This window comes from Plectropomus leopardus, chromosome 19, assembly GCF_026936395.1.
Source record: "Plectropomus leopardus strain MGB_pleo_1.0 chromosome 19, ASM2693639v1, whole genome shotgun sequence".
NCBI lineage: Eukaryota > Metazoa > Chordata > Actinopteri > Perciformes > Serranidae > Plectropomus > Plectropomus leopardus.
The window spans coordinates 13,486,799-13,503,884 of record NC_142194.1 but is presented as its reverse complement, the minus strand read 5'-3'; the positions used below and the strand labels follow the sequence as shown (position 1 = coordinate 13,503,884).

At 38.3% G+C, this 17,086-nt stretch overlaps 1 protein-coding gene across 2 annotated transcripts in view; it reads right to left on the bottom strand.

The window, feature by feature from the left end:
* LOC121958382 (zinc finger protein 385B-like) overlaps window positions 1-17,086 on the bottom strand; it is an 83,391-nt gene that overhangs the window by 29,452 nt on the left and 36,853 nt on the right. The window contains exon 1 of one of the 2 annotated variants that reach the window (XM_042507276.2): window positions 5,892-6,255. The exons of the other annotated variant lie outside the window; for it this stretch is intronic. Within the exon in view, the coding sequence (XP_042363210.2) occupies window positions 5,892-5,901 (10 nt within the window). The 5' untranslated portion in view covers window positions 5,902-6,255. Of the gene's footprint in view, window positions 1-5,891; window positions 6,256-17,086 lie in introns of those variants that run through there. 2 annotated transcript variants of the gene reach the window in all.

Here is a 17,086-nt window from a genome sequence, read left to right as displayed (position 1 = left end):
ACATTGTCAGCCTGTAGGGTTTGTAGTGGACTTTGGATAGATAAAAATTACTAACAGAGCCAAAATGCGCAAATAAGTCATTAGATTAGACGTGTTATGATTATAGGATTGCTACCACAAGAACAAACGGTGAGACTCAAAAGAATATAATCTTGCTGTCTACACAGTGGTGCACTCAGTGAGGGGGATGTCGCACAGCATCCTCCCACAGATACAATTATATATGTGCCAATGCATATGCAGACAATTTAAAGAAACATATACAGGACAGAAACGATGCAAGTAAATATCAAAAGATGTGTGAATAGCAATCTGGGGTCGACTGTGTTCACAACAGACAGGTAGCATTATATAGTATCCCCGCTGTTGACACAAAGCGCCTCAGACACAACATCTTTCACAATGATCTGATGGTGATGACTGTTAAAAGTAAAGTTTTCCCTCACCTCTGTTTATAACACCACACTGTGCAGGCTTATGCTTTTTTGATTCATCTCAGTACTGATGCTTCACAGCACACCACCACAAAGAATAGGGCAAAGGCCACAATGAGTGTGTTGAGCACATTGTTGCAAGCATGGAAAGCACTTATTGTGTAGTCAAAGTCACACAAACAGACATCGCATACAAAGTCAAAGAAAAGACACAAGTGGACGATCTTCGAGTAAATGATGCAAGGTGAAAATTTACTTTGCTTTCTGTTTCAGCACACCGTAGGGGTTTGTTCACATAGCAATCAATGAGCTGCGGAGCTGTACAGCTGCTACTTTGAGGTCCAGACACACCAAACTGATTAAAAGAACTAGTGCTGATGGGGGCCGACTGTTATGTCTCCTCATGTCGCCTGTGTCTTTGCCAAAAAGTAAAACCTGAACACTCCACAAAGACTACAGCTAACGCTAACTGCGTTGCGTGAGAGGAAATAACTCTCCATCCCAGCAGGTTTCATATGGTTAATTAAGGGGAATAAAGAAATCAAATTTTACTTGAATCATAGAAGGCACACAGCAATGCAATCTGTAATGTATTGAAAGAACCCTTCAGTGTCCTCTCTTTGTGACCAAAAGAGGGTCCCACATGGTCCCCACAGACCCCTGAGATCACCCCGTCACAGTCCTGGTTACCAGATATCTTGCGGCAGCATGAGCTCTTGGCAAATCCAAAAAATAATAAAAATCCATGGCATGTGTCTAAACCATTAAAATGACTTAATGTCGTTGGTCTTGGCATGCAGCTCCATTCCCAGGGCACATTTGGAAAAATTTTGCTCTCATTTTGATGCATGATGTGAGTCACTCTGAGCCTCTACATGTACAAGTTTGATATAACTTTCAAGAAAAAAGTCATTGCATAAATCTTCCATCTTTTGCCAGCTTTTGATGTTTTTAAACTCACACTCTAAATGCCTATTACAGATTCACATAAAACAGCTCATATACAGGAGGAAGTGCGAGATGTTCATGGCATCATATTAACTGTACAGATCCAAGTCAGGAAATTAAGCAAACATTTACTGGAGATAAACTTGTTTTATTTCTCATTTTACAAACATTATCGATTATAAATGCGAGGAGTAGGAGTAAGTAGTAGTAGTAGTAATCATGCCAATCAAAATGACCTCTTGTACATTATCAAATCGTTTAAGTGTAACAGCAAGGTTAATGTGTGTTGACTTCATGTGCGTAGCCTCTATCAATTATTAACTGATTATTAACTGTGTGTGAATTTGCAAACTTGGCTCCCTACATGATGACAGTTTTTCAGATACTGCTGTGGCACAAATAAATTAAAATGCTCTCACCGACACAAGGCACCGAGTCGAAGTACAGTAGACTAATTAAATTTGTTCTCTATGATAATCTGCACTATCAGTATTGCAATTAAAACTATAGTGCGCCATACTCATTACCCTATGATTAGAATAATGAGTCATTAACGCTGCTGGATGGTGAATTTGAGCCCCATCAGGAAAATTAATGGTCCCATCTAAACTGACTCATAAACTTCTGTCTCATCGAAGATTTTGAAAAACTTTCACATAACACAATAAGAACTTGCTCTCTCTATTTTGCTCCATCCCCAAAGAACACAGATTGATGTCTCACAGCTAACATGACAGGTCATAGTATCACACTTGCAAATATTGTAGATTCCCAATAAAGTGTTATGCACTGACAGGTTTTTGTTTTTGTTTTTTTTTTACTATATAAGGAAGTTTTACCCTGCTCTAATTGCTAGTGTTTTACCTTGCCACACTGACAATTGACATTATGCATAACTTGAGGTAATATCGAATAAGAAGATCACTTCAACAGCCTCATGCTTTGCTGCAGTAGGTTACTTCAAGCTTATGAGACAACTCACATTTGCTGCAAATTTACAGACGTACTGCGGTGTTTTAACCTTTGACATATATGACATATAGTAAAAAATTTGTGTGTGTGTGTGTGTGTGTGTGTGTGTGTGTGTCTGTGTAGGTGGTAGAATGCATTGCAGAGTTTTATTATGAAAATGCAAAGTAGGATTTTAGTCAAGTGTAGACTTTAGTGCCTTTAAATGGAAATTGAAGGGTTAGATGTCACAACTCAAGCAAGCCTGTGTTCCTCTGAATAATATATTCATCTGAATCACAACCCATTTCCTGTGTTTCTTTTTTTTTTAAATAAATATGTTGACATTTTCCAGCATTTGTTAGCTGACAGTAGAGGGCAACAGAAAAGATGTAGGAGGGGGAACAGGGGATGATGACTCAACTCAAAACTAAAAGAGATAATGTGCCCCAAAGCACTGGAATAAATTATTCTACATAGTCATAACAAATTAATTTTCTAACTTAAATCCTGGTTAAAAAAATAAATAAATACATTAAACTTGGGGTTTTCATTATTATAACCCGTTTTATTGTACTGTCCTGTTTATTTTATTGTGTCTTATGTTTAAAAAATGGCTTACCTTATTTCTATAGTGTTATAAAGCAATTTCAAATTGTGCGTTTTTGAAAAGAGGTATATATACACGAGAAGACTTTGAAAGGACTTTTGAGAGAGCAGGCATCTGCAAAGACTGGAATCATGCAGGGTTGCTATTTTCAAGACTACAACTAGATTCTTTTTGAGATTATTTCCCATCCTGCTCATGGCAGAAAATATTACGCCAAACTCCTTCTAAGAAATAGGACACATTAACAATTCCTTTCATGACTGCAAAAACACATAATTCAAGAAATACGCGATAAAAGACGTCACATCGAAAATATTGTCAATTCAGTGGTCAATATATATTTACATAAAGATGAGTTGTATTTACGTACAAACTTAGCATTTTGGATTTTGATACATTAACCTGCCACCAGCCTACGTTGTTTAGCGGCGTTATTTTACAGGGTCGCAAGCGTCAGATTGAGAGGCAAACTGTTTCAAAAATCAACATTTTTCACTAAAATAAGTGCTGATTGCTGGATCAGATACACACTGAATTAAACATGAACAACTCCACCAGTTTAGACAACCAAGACTTGTTCATGTACTTGAGCCTCCCAACCATGTTTACTGTCTACTTGGTCTGCTGCCTAAAACTCATGATTTTATTCCAACAATGGGAATTTGTATGCAACAGTGAAATTGCTAGAAAAAGAATTTTTGCATATAGCCGGCATTAGGCATCTTACACCACTGAATGCAGTTAATATCCAGATGTGGTGCAGTTGAGCAACCATGGACACGTCATTACCAAAAGCAGTCACTGTGTCATCTTGTAGAAGACTGTGATTTGCATCACTGACTGTACGTCATGTGGTATTATACAAGGAAACAGAGCTCTAAATGTGCACTACTGTGATCCCGGTGTGCTATATTATAAAGGTATTATCCAGTACATTCAGGCAAAGCGCTGCAACTGCTGCTGTTGTTACTCCTCCAGTTTTTGCTGCGCTACATTTCATTTTATGTTTACGACTGCTCAACAAAAGAGCGGCATATAGAAAGATATAAATCTCAAAGCTGAGAAATATGTTCTTTTTTTGAGGATTTTTACACATCATTACATCTCTTGCATGTTCTACTGAACTGACAATGAGATTTATATACATAAGCTGTCACTGCGGCTTCAAAACGTGGCTCTTGGCAAGGGGGTGGAGGGTTGAGGACAGCTGCAGCATGGCCACCAGGCAAAACTCTACAGTTATCTCCTCCCCAACTGTTTCCCCTTGATCTCTCTAATCTGCCATTTAAAGAAGACAGCATCCAGAGCTGCCACACAGACACTTAGTATTTCTTTCTAGGCACAGACGACACTGTGTGCATGTGTCCCTAAGTGTCCCTAAGCCACTGAAGTATATCACAAAATACAAATGTTTACATGTGATTTAAACCTGTGCTTTACATTGCCTCAATGAGATCAAACCACTGATCATTCTTTGTCATCCTATGCCTGTAAGACTATAACAATTGTTGCCTTAGTGTTCATCCAACATTTAAAACATAAGCAGATATTTAGGGCTGCAGCTAACAATTACTTTCATTACTGATTTTTTGGGCACTGTGACATGTTTTAATTCCATGTTTTTTTCTAAGCAAAAGTCTAAAACGCAAAAAATAATCAATTTAAAGGGGCAGTTCAACCCCAAAATCAAAAATATATGTTTGCTTCTTACCTGTAGTGCTATTTATCAATCTAGATTTGTTGTTTTTTTCTATTTTCTTTCAACTGAACTACACCCACCAACTGTATCACTGCGCAGAGGGAAGAGTGCATCTACCGCTAGCTCACCTTGCACCACTGAGCTAGCTAATGTTACAGATAGCTAGGTAGAAAGAAAATAGTTCCTGCATGACACTGCTCACAACAAGGTCTGTGGATTATCCTGAGTAACCGGGTCGTGGTTAAAGAGACATTGCTGTTACATTTTTTGAATGGTTTTGTTTTGGGGGGGGGGGGGTTTGGGGGCCATCTAGTTCCATTATATTGGAGAGAAGGCAAACATCTCTACAGCTGATCTCCAACAGCTCGCACCAAAACAGTCTAGATTGATAAAAAAGCACTACAAATAGGAAGGAAAATGTATATTTTTGATTGTGGGTGAACTATCCCTTTAAAGAGAAATAAAACACAAAATTCTTGCATTCACCAAGCTCCTATAATTTTGCCATTTTTGCTTAGAAGTAAAATAATTAGTAGATTATCAAAATAGATGGTCATTACTCATTTCAACTGTATAGTCACACTGAATTGCATCCATTTATCTAGAGGTCACACTATGCACTTGAGACTGGTTAACTGTCTACATGTACTGCTGTACTAATGCGTGCCAGTAAAATGAAAGAGTTCAACTTGGAAAAACTAAAGTGGTTATAAATTTTAAAACCTAAATGCAATCAGTATTTTCCTCCCTTAGCTGCAAAAAAAAACATAAACATAAATGAATAAAAATCCCCACACTGCCTTTATCTTTAACAGGCTTCAATTATGCGAGCTAATCTGGGCATATTTCCCTCGGGAAGCAAAGACATAATTGCCAGCAATCTGCGCAGTGATATCAGCGCTGTTCTTGTGTGGCTTTAAAATGACTTGACACATCTGGGAGCGACGGTGTTGTATTGGTCTGAACTCCACACTTGGCTTCATCAAAAGGGGTCAATTAGAAAAACAAAGAGGCGAGGGACTCATTTTAGATGCAGAGGAACTGAAGGAGGGCAGATGGTAGGCAGGAGACTGAGCCTGCCCTTGAGCAATGATGTGAAGTCATTGTTGTTTGACAGGGGAGAACTTACATGCATTTAGGTAGATGGATTCCACAAAAACAACACATCTCAAGACAAATAAAACCTAAGCTACTTGTGAGGCATTCCCATAAATAAGTGACACATAGTGTAAGAGTAAACAAATGGTCTTACCAAACAGCATCTCCACGTGTTTTGTGATTTCTCTGCTTGCTTCTCTGACTCAGGCGTCTCCTGCCAGTTTATCTCCCATCAGAGAAGTTCAACAAAAACCAACAAAGTGCCTCCTCGCTGATAACCTTCTCCGTGTCTATCTTTCCTCCACTTTGGCTCTCTAACTGAAATCCTTTCTCAGTCAGCGACACATCTTGGCTGTGATCCAAACTGCCGCAGCTCAAGAACGATACATATGTGCCTCAATTAAAAGCCCCTTGCTCTGCTGATCACGCTGCCCTTTATGAGGCGGGGGAGAGAAACAGCGAGGCGGACTGAGAGGCAGCGGAGAGGGAAGAGGAAGCTGAGAGTGTGATAGTCTGAGGAGCAAGTGTGTATTCTTGTGTGTGCATGAGTATGTAAGAGAGCGCGAGTGAGTGAGGAAGAGAGCGAGAGAGCTGGCAGAGGACTGGCTATCAACAACATGAACATCCCACCTCTCTCCCCCTTCTTTTTCTTATTCCCAGCACCATTTTCTATTCAGAGTTCACACCTGCCTGCTCCCTTAAGGACATTCAGATGTAATTTCCTTCCTTTTCCTTTACTTCACCACAATAGGCATCATTTATCAAACTGTTACTATTTGCTCAAAATGCAGCTGTGCTACATTGTTCCCCCAAATTATCAGCATCATGGCCACAAAGAGGAAACATTTAAAATAGCGCTTTCAGCCAATTATATTTTAATATAATATTTATAATAATATTTATATTTTAAATCCTGATTAATAACTGAAAATGAATAGTGTTGTAGTGAAAGACTGCTCTCGAGACCACTTTTAGGGGGTCTCTTCTCGGAATCCAATGCATGTTGACTCTGTCTTGTCTCGATCTCAGACATAGTGGACCGGTCGAGACCACAACAGATGTATTTGTTGGCATAATTACTGTGACTGGATGATGACGTAAGTCATTTGTAGTTTGCTGTTTTTGTCACCGATAACAGCTGCCACCTTTCCCCGCCACACTTCACTCATGTGGGAGCAGATCCATGAAGACGACACCAAGAGAAGCAGTTGTTTAGAAGCAAAGCCAATTAATCTGTAATCGAGTTTGGCTGGCTTAACCACAGAGAAAATAAAACAAAAGGAAACACTACACAGTGCAAGTACTGCAAGGCAGCGCTTACAGCAACGTCAAACTTCTATCTATTCTTTGGGCTTTTTGTTTTGTCCTGTCTTAGACAGGACAGATTCAGTGTGAAAGGGGGAAAAACAGGGGATGACATTCAAAGCCACAGCAGCTGCCACAAGGACACAGTCCCTTTACATGGGGTGCCCGCTCTACTAGGTGAGCTAGTGGGCACCCTACCAGGCTGTCTTTATTGAATATTAAATGACAATATTGTTGACTGATGTTGACTCATCTGCAGTCAGCTGTCACCTATTTAGTTAACTTCTTTGATTTAGTTTCATCCACCAGCCTGTGGCGATTCATGCATTCCAAAATAGGGCTTTGCCTGACATCAGTCTGATTAGTTGCATCTGTATGCTCAGCTTGTAGATGGTAGCAATTTCAAGACTGTTTAGGGACCCCAATATGTAGAAATATTCAAATAAAATAGGAGAAAATAAGACATTTATGCATGCAAAAATCTGCATGGTTTTTGCCCAAAACTTAATGGGACTAGCGTAAAGTGGGAGACTTCTAGTTTCACATGTTACCAGTATCATCACTCTACCTGTAAAACTCAGCCCGATACAGCCTCTTAAAGACATGAATGTCTGCTGGGATTGCCTGCGACTAAAAAAAATTAACCCATTATGGAAGAATTGGAATCACATCGTGCCAAAATGTGTAAGCCTTCATTTAAAAGCTGTCAATCCACATTTATACAATTCACCATATATGTTTACATCACATGCCGTTCTCCAAGGATTGTGATGGATGATTGCAAGGTCTTTTTTGATCAGAGCATTATTTCCACAAGCCTATTTACCTTTCCAATAGGCTGAGTGTGCAGAGGTTTCAATCGAAACATCAGAGTCACTCATGCAGCACAAAGTAATTATTTTTTCCACCACAAGTTCAGTGTGACTGATATAATCACTATCATAATTAAAAAGCAGCTTGACTAAACAGCAGAGAAATATTTAAATTAAGTGTGTTCCATGATTTTCCTACATATGCCTCAGTTTTGTTGTTTTGAAGCTTAACCCTCTCATATCTTTGAGTAAGGTCGAAAACTTCTATGTTATATAACAACTCTTAAATTTCTCTTATATGGGCTATAAACAGCTTTTTGCGTTATCAGGTTGCTCACGATTTGTTCTCAACTTAGGTCATCAAATAAAAAAGAGCACTGCCTTATTACCAGACCATTAGCAGTGCTCTGTAGGCTAAGGGGCTGATCACACCGAGACGCACTGCACCAGCCGTGACTGCTCCAAAAAAGCCTCAGAAGCGCATCTAGAAAAACAGCTGGGAGTGCCTGTAGAGCTGGACTGCGTGCATGTGGCCCAATGTGACATTGACAAGCAGTCTGACTCTACGGAGCCCCTCTGGTGACATTTTACTATCTTGTGGCCACGCCTTATTATACTGTGGCCACTCATCATTTTTTTTTTTTTTTTTTAAATCAGTGCTACCAGAGGAGATCCATACATGTCTGTGCCTTGAGCTGGAAAGCTGAAAATATTATAATAACTTTTATGCAGGCCTAAAAACTACTAGAATAACACGTGCAGCAGCAAGAGAGGGGCACCCAACAGCCGCATCGTACCATAGGGAAACAATGGTGTTGCTGGCGACGCTTCGCTGGCGACGCTTTGCTGTCAACGCACCTAGGTGTGATCGGTCCTTAATGTTAGCAACCTATACTGACATAAAAGGAGCTGTAACATATGCAGAAACTTCAGTGCTGGACTTGAGCCAAATTGGGAATCATATACATATACATTATACAGGGGAAATGCAACACACTCATACATGTTTTACCCCTCTGTCCCAACAAGAATTTAAAAACCTTACTCCTACAGACATATGCATGCAAAGTGGTGGAGTTAGAGCTAATTGTTGGGGGAAAGTGGTTTGGACATAAACATAAATGACTTTGAATTTCATGTGGGCTATCTGACAAATATAATGTAATACCTAAAGTTACCGCATCAAGGTTGTATGTCTCTTTAAACCTGTAAAGTTACACTTACAGTTTACATCCATGTCTGTGAAAACATCGAGGCTTCACACACATTCTCAACACAGAAGATCTATACAATCACAGTTTCAAGGTGAACACCCACGATTAGTGTCACCAGTTCAACATCAGAGGAAATGTCTCCCCTTCTGTTTCAGAGTTATGATGTTCCTTAATGGCCAGAAAAATGTGGGGGGTTTTTTTGTCACACATTATGATGTCACAGTTAAGCTGACCTTTGACCTTTTGGATATAAAATGTAATCATAATTATATCCATATCCAATTTTTTATTCAGTTTTGTTACAATTAGTCAATGAAAAATGGAAATATGGTAAAAAACAAAACATTATTGAGTCCAAGTGGATTAATGCACAGTGCATGCATTAGTAGGTAATGGTTTTAAATATTGTTGTCTTTGACAGCCTTTATCAGTGAATGTGGTTTAGTATGCTGCGCATTTAGTTAAAAGGTGTGTGTTTACATTTTCTAAGACAGACAGGCTTCATTGTTGACAGTGAGGGAGAACAGATGCACCGTTGTAGGTCTCATCACTCTACAGACACCACAAATTCAAAATCCTGGAAGAATAAGTTACGTATTGAAACAAGAATATTATCTATTTACTATTTATATCATATGAAAAGCATTTGGCAAAGAGCAAGGTGAAAAAAAACGCATAGAACTAAGTATTAGGAGAATAATGTATAATTTTATGGATGCCTTATCAAAAAGTTTTCAAATGTCTTCCTGCCGTAGAGGGTTATCACTCTGTAACCAGTTACATAAATCATGGAAGCTTAGCATATTGATAGTGCAGCTCTTTCCCCACTCAACGCTAATTTAAACTATTTGAGATCAAGCAACCGACAGCGTTCAGCTCAAGGAGAGTGTTTATTTTAATGAGCAGGTGGGAGAGATTATTGTTCACCTAATAGCTCGCTCATTTTCCTGACTAATCTGTGGATGATTACTGTATTGACACACTGCAGAGACGAGTTTGATTCCTAGCTCTGTTTTTCTTTTTTTGTCTGATATTTACCTTAAATGGCTTTTTGAGTTGCAATGCATTAAGCACAGCAATGGTCTTGGCATTATCAGCAGAAATTAAGCAACTATATTCTTTCAAGTAATATAATTCTTATATTATACTGCATTACACTTACCAATTACCATATTTAGAAAATAAATACTGTACTTTTACAACATAAAATCAGTTTTACAGCTATTCCAACTAATTAAATGTTATTTTGCTGATTAAGATTGCTGGTTAAAGTGCTGACTAGGAATGTCAAGGATTAACCGTCAATCAGTTACACGTTATTACTATGCTCTATTAGCTCTCTTGGCATCCTTAGCAGTGTCAGCACAGCTACTAATGCTGAAATTGTACTGCTAAAAGGGTTTTTTAGCTCAAAATAAAGCTGCTTACCCAACGGGGCCACCTAGCAACAGAGGGTGGCTACTGTGTTTCCACAGCAACGCTGGCCAACAGGTGGCTGTCATTAAAGCCAACAGAAGCTAAAATAAAAGGCAAGCCATTTACCTCACAAAACATAAAAAAATTTCATCACCTCTAAATGGATAGTGCTTTGAAATGATACGCTAAAATTCACTGAAAAAAAAGAAAAGTTATCTTGTTTTATTAACCCATGTGGTGGGCCACATAAAGTAAATTTTGAAAGACAAACCATGGGCCAGACTTTTGACATGCCTGATTTAAAGCCTAACATTAGCTAACTTAGCACGCTAACCTCTGCAACGGCCTAAACGCACTCTATACATAATCAGGAAAAAGTAAAGGCCTTTACTTATGAAATCTGAGTATTTCTATTAACCTCTTATGACTCTCAGATTAAGTGGCTATTTCCATAATGGACATTGTTCTTAAATATTAGAAGTACCGTAAGATTCACTGCTTTGTGCATTAAGTTGCTGAAGAGTTTCAGTGCATCTGAAAACTTGACTCATTCCAGAGGGCTTTTATAGAGGCGTGTACACACCACTGGGGAGGGCAGGCCTTCAGTGCATTGTTATTCATTCCACAGTCACTATAATCACTTCAAATAAACACAATTATTTCGCACAGTCTCTGCCCTGAAACCCTGGCCTCAAATGTCATACACAAGCGCTGTCAACACACACAGACACGCACAAATACAGACACACACACAGATACAGACACACACATGCACGCTGCTTGTGTCTGCCCTGTGTGCTCCTTGCTGGCTCCTTGTCCACTTGAATAAGTGTGGTGTGGAAACACAACACTGACAAGGCCTGACAGTTATACACTTGATTTCAGGCTGCTGCATTCAAATGAAAGTGCAGGGAGAACGCCTCGAGCATAACAGTTGTGTGTCGGCTACACGCAGCATGCTTTCATCTAGCTGAGGACCTACTAAACACTGGCTATACATACTGCTATATATTTATATGGACTCTGTAGGCTTGATGACTGGAAAAACCTTAGTGACTTGGTAAAGGGACACAGAGACAGAAATTACTTATAGTACAAAGCCTCTTCAGTCTCACTTAATTAATCCTGCAAAAATATTTCTCACAATATCTTAGCTCATTGCATATACATAGTATAGCTTTTATAATAACTGTTCTTCCTTAACAGATGTAAGAAAAGTAGATAAATACTGATGTGTACTTATTTTATGTTGCAAAAATCTTATTGGGTAGACCTATTCAAAAATTGGGGTTTGCACAGAAAGGGGCAAGTCAAATTCAAGGACTCTGAAGTACTATTAGAAGCACTTATTTTTATTTTCAAGTATGAAATTGTTGTATCCATGACCATCTGTTGCAAAAGAATTGTGCAAATCTGTATATGGAGCAAACATGCTACCAGGGCCTAAAATTAACTTATTATTAATTAACTGGTTATTAATATTGTTTAGGCATGTGACTGGCAAAAGGACAAAAAGCAGGAAAATCTACAGAGCTCAGAGCATTATACTAATGACTGTCACTGCTCTGGTGTGAGTGTTTTTCAGGTTAACGAAACATCCTGGTGCTGACTATTTGCTGGTGTTTACCAAACCATTAGTGCTTTGGGCTCATACCACTCATACGGCATTGGAAAATGATTGCAATCCCAGGTGTTCTTGGCTTCCTCACTTAAGACATTTGACATGTCGTAAAATAATGTATCTCTTTGTTCTTCTCTTAGTTATATTCAAATGCTTTTTCAGGGATCATGTTAAAAAATGTCTTATTTTTAAGGTATGTTTCAAGGTATCCAGTACTTTAATTTAAAGGGGCTTTACAGCTGAAAACAAAGGTACTTACTCACAGGGCTACCTAGGGGCCACCATGTTTTCCTGGTGAAACAGTCTCGCCACCTGGATGGCTGATATTCAAAATGCGGATATATAACAACTGGTTTGGCTAATAACCAATACTGCTAGATATACACTTTTTCCCACATAATTTTAGTGATCAAATCTCTTCTGTAGTGGAACTAACATATTATGCTATTCAGTGTTTAAAATAAGAAAAACTTAAGAGTTGATATGTTGTACACTCACTTTGTCAATTAGAATAAAATGATAAATTTGTGATATTGGCAGAAATCAGCATGCTGGCTGATTCCGATATTACATTTTAAACTTAATATCTACTGATACAGATGTCATGCTGCTATTAGCATGCATACCTTTCACAAACACATCCCAAATGCACTGCCATCTAGAATACCAAAAAGGAGTCATTTACTTGGGGTTTTCTGGGGTCTAAAATCCAGCCAAAGCTCCTTGGGTGATTTCTGAGACCTCACTGACCTGCAGATGAGACAACCATTGGAAATACTGCAAAACAGGTGTCTGCTTCAACACTACCAGTTCCTCAGAGTTTTGGTGCCATATCTGCCAACCACTGAGCCAAAGAAAAAAAAATATTGGAAATGGTGAGGGAGCCAACATCACCCCCGTTATTCCACCTCTCTGTCTCCAGCTCCGCTCCTTCCTTCAGGCCTCCAGACTGTGCAGAATGGCCGTCGATGACAGATCAAGTGACATCTTAAAAATGGCTGCTTTTGCTAAGCAGCCTCTGCAGTATGAAATGAGGCCAAGCAGCACAAAAACTCCAGCAGATAAATGTCCTATTTCATAGCTCACAGTGTTTTTCAGCATGCGTGTGCGTGTCTGTGTGTGCATATTTGCCTGCAGACATGTCGCCTTTATGGTCATTTTGTGATGCATTTACTGTATTTTGGTATACAGGTGAAGAAACAATTTAACCTTCAGAAAAGCAATAGGCTGAGTCAATCTGCAGCAGAGCTCAATCTGAGAAATTTAGAGATTTTCCATTAGTGAGGGGAAGTTTTGTTCCAGAAAGAAGATAAGCTTCATTTTATCTTTCAGTGGAAAGATTGTTACAAAGGATTGTTATAACAGGAAATGATGTAGGTCACCTCTCCGAGCAGCATTATTTTGAAGGTTTTTAAGGTTGAATTTAGGGTATGTATTTGAACAATGTTAATTTAGAAGACCAAATCAAACCAGACATGGGAATCCAAGTACAGTCACAATACTTTGAAACTTGGATTTTCAGCCAGAGGTGTAGTGGTGCATATACAGCATATACATCCCTAAAAATAGCTAAAGATACATATCAGTGCACGTCTTGCAGAGTAAGCCTGCAGGCAATGATGTTACGGTCTTGTTCGTGTAATTTGTGGTGTTATCTCTGCACAAGAAACTTTTGCTCCCCATCTTTATCTTTAAAGGCTATACCTCCTTCAAGGCAACATAAATATGCGTGCAAAAGCAGCAAGCATAGAGAGGAGCAGTCTTCATGACAGTGTTTTAAAATATGTTAGCATGACATTCAGGTTGGCCATTTCATGGATCTTGCAGGAAAATGCAGAAATTAAGGGCAAATTTTTGTGTTCTAAATTTCTGTAGATGTATTAAAAACAATCACTGTACAGGACTCCTCAGAAAAACCAGCTGCCTTTGACTTATTTCTTCAAGAACCCTCCCTTAACTTTAAAAGGCATTTCTATTATTCATTACTACATAAAGTCATCATTAAAGCTGGGCACACACTGTAAGTGTTGAGCCCATTTATGAAATCTTGTTCTTTAATTCCAATTCCCACAGTATGAGTAAGTCATAGATGCATAGCCAAAGCTCATGATGTAAGTTCTAAAATTGTGCTATCTGATGGTCGAGCCACGACCACTTGCTTGTGGATGTGCATTTCCCAATAATGTAGAGAGAGGGGTTTCAAAAATGGCTTAAATGTCCATTTCTGCAAAAACAGGTCAGTACAAGTTTGGATGCCCTACATATACATATATATATTTGTTTGAAAGTTGCTCTGTCCTTCATTACTTCATTATATATATGAAGGACGAAGCGACTTTAAAACAGTTCAGTTAGTTCAGTGAATAAAGATTTATTTTATATTAAAGATTTATTTTTTTCGTGGCATAAAAGGGGGAATAAATCACAACAAAAAAAAACAAACAAACACTGGTATCGGTGTCTGCCATTGGCCAAATTGTTATTTTAAACAGTATCGGCTCAGAATTTCACAACTGGTTTATCCCTGTTTTCTATGCATGACACAAACACACATTATAGTAATAAATTTGAAAAACACTGAATAAAATACTGAACTGAGACATCTCCACAGCAGTCCAGAAGCTTTGTGCAGAGTGTAGGAAGTGGAAGCTGCTTTGGTCCGTTCCCTTTTCAAAAGGCCCCCAGTGAGAAGCACCCTATTAAAATCTCTTTTCATTTGAGCAATCACTTCATGCGGCTAAATAAAGGGAATGCTAGTTCAGCTGTGGGGAGGGACTGGGTATTATTAGGATGGTTTCATCGCAGCACAGACTGAATTATACTAACAGTCACCTTAATTGACTTGACTCGTCCTCCTTTATCTCTCTACTTTGAAACAGGCAATAGAGAGAATGGCTTGTAAGACATTGTATCAAACCTGGCATTTGTGTGTAGGAATCTTCGTTTCTGTTTGCAAAGGTTTAACAGAGCTTGGCTGCCGTTTTCTGCCTGAAAACTGTTGCTGAATTCAGGATGACTCATGATGTTTTTTTCAAAATGATATATCATTTACCATAGTAAGGGATGCTTAGTGCTCCATATGAAAAGAAATCCTAAAGTTAACTCAAAGGTGGTTTATGTTGGTTAAGTTGTTAATAGGTTCACTGATAACAGAAGTTATCAACAAAATTCACCCAAGATTAGTGTTATGGCATTAAGTAATGGCCAGAAAACAGTGAAGTTGACCTTTGGATATAAAATGTCATAACTTCATCACGGCATCTTTTGTGTTAAATTTTGTCATAAATAACACAACATTTTTTTGAATTTTGGCCAAAAACATGTTTTGTGAGGTCACAGTGACCTTGACCTTTGACCACCAAAATCTAATTGGTTAATTCTTGAGTCCAAGTCGACGTTTTTGCAAAATTTGAGTAAACTCCCTCAGGGCATTCTTGAGACATTTAGAAGGGCAACCCAAAACACATAATGCCACCAGCCTAGGTGGCATAAAAAAAGATATTTACAAAAGGCAAAGACACTAAAATGATTCATAAATTGATGGCTTACTCAATCAAATAAAAACTAAATACTTGATTGATCATTTTTTAAGCAGTGATGACAAACACTCTCAGAAGTTTGAGAGTCAGCTTCTGAAAAAAGATTTCTTGCTTTGCTCTACCTTGTGATAAACTGAACATCTTTGAGTGTTGGTCAGTTGGTCAGACATAACAAAATGTTTAAAGATGTCAACTTGGAACCCGAGAAACCTATGATGGACATTTTTCATTATTTTCTGATATTTCACGAACCAAACTATATCACTTACTCGAGCTGAAAATTGTTAGATTATCAATTTTGAAAAAAACATAAATTGCAGGTTTAAATATAAAAAGGGAGCACAGGACAGTGCCAAGAAATCAGGCAGTTTTTACAGGCTTTTTTCAGTCTTCACATGTATTTTTAGGGGTTGTTGTTTAAATGTGGTATTGTGAATTTCACAACAACCTAACAAAAGGGGTCAAACACTAGAGGGTCCATTAACCGGTTCATGCCAGGTGTGAAATCAATCTGTGGCCCTATACCCTGAGGGACAGACACAAGCCGCCCATGAGCGAGTCTCATCTTAACTATCAGTTATTGGATGAGATAGCATGGTTGCCTGCAGCAGGTCGGGTATTTAAACTCTGTCAGCGCTGACGCTGTTGATGCTGCAACATGTACACACTATGAAAAGCATGCAGTCCTAAAATCTGAGAAATGTCCTAAAATCTGAGAAATGTCCTAAAATCCTAGAAATGTCCTGAAATCATAGAAAGATCCTGAAATACTAGAAGCATCCTAAAATCCAAGAAACATTAAAAAATAATAGAAATATCCTAAAATCCTAGAAATGTCCTAAATTCCTAGAAATGTCCTAAAATTCTCTTAATGTACTAAATTACCATTGAAATATCCTAAAATCCTAGAAACATCCAAAAATTCTTGAAATGTCTTAAAATTCTAGAAATGTCCTAAAATCCTAGTAATGTCCTAAAATACTAGAAACATCCTAAAATCTTTGAAATGTCCTCAAATAATAGAAACATCCTAAAATCCTTGAAATGTCTTAAAATTCTAGAAATGTCCTAAAATACTAGAAACATCCTAAAATCCTTGAAATGTCCTAAAATTCTAGATAAGTCCTAAAATCCTAGAAACATGTATTGGGCTGCTGAAATTGGCCCCCGGCCTCCTGACAATTTGCAAAAGTGGCCCACAAACAATCCAAGTTGGAAATCCCTGTGTTCATTGTAGTAGAGAAGTATTTCCTGTACAATTTTCACCTTGTTTTTAGAGTAATGTGTTCGTAAGGGCGGCATTTTATCTGACAGAACAAATCGCTCCTTGGCAGCAAACTGGAGCAGAATGGGGGTCACTTTCATACTTTCTCAGACTGTTGTGGTACTTTAAGACACTCATATGGTTCTCTAGATAATAAATCTCTTCAGTCAAATAAATA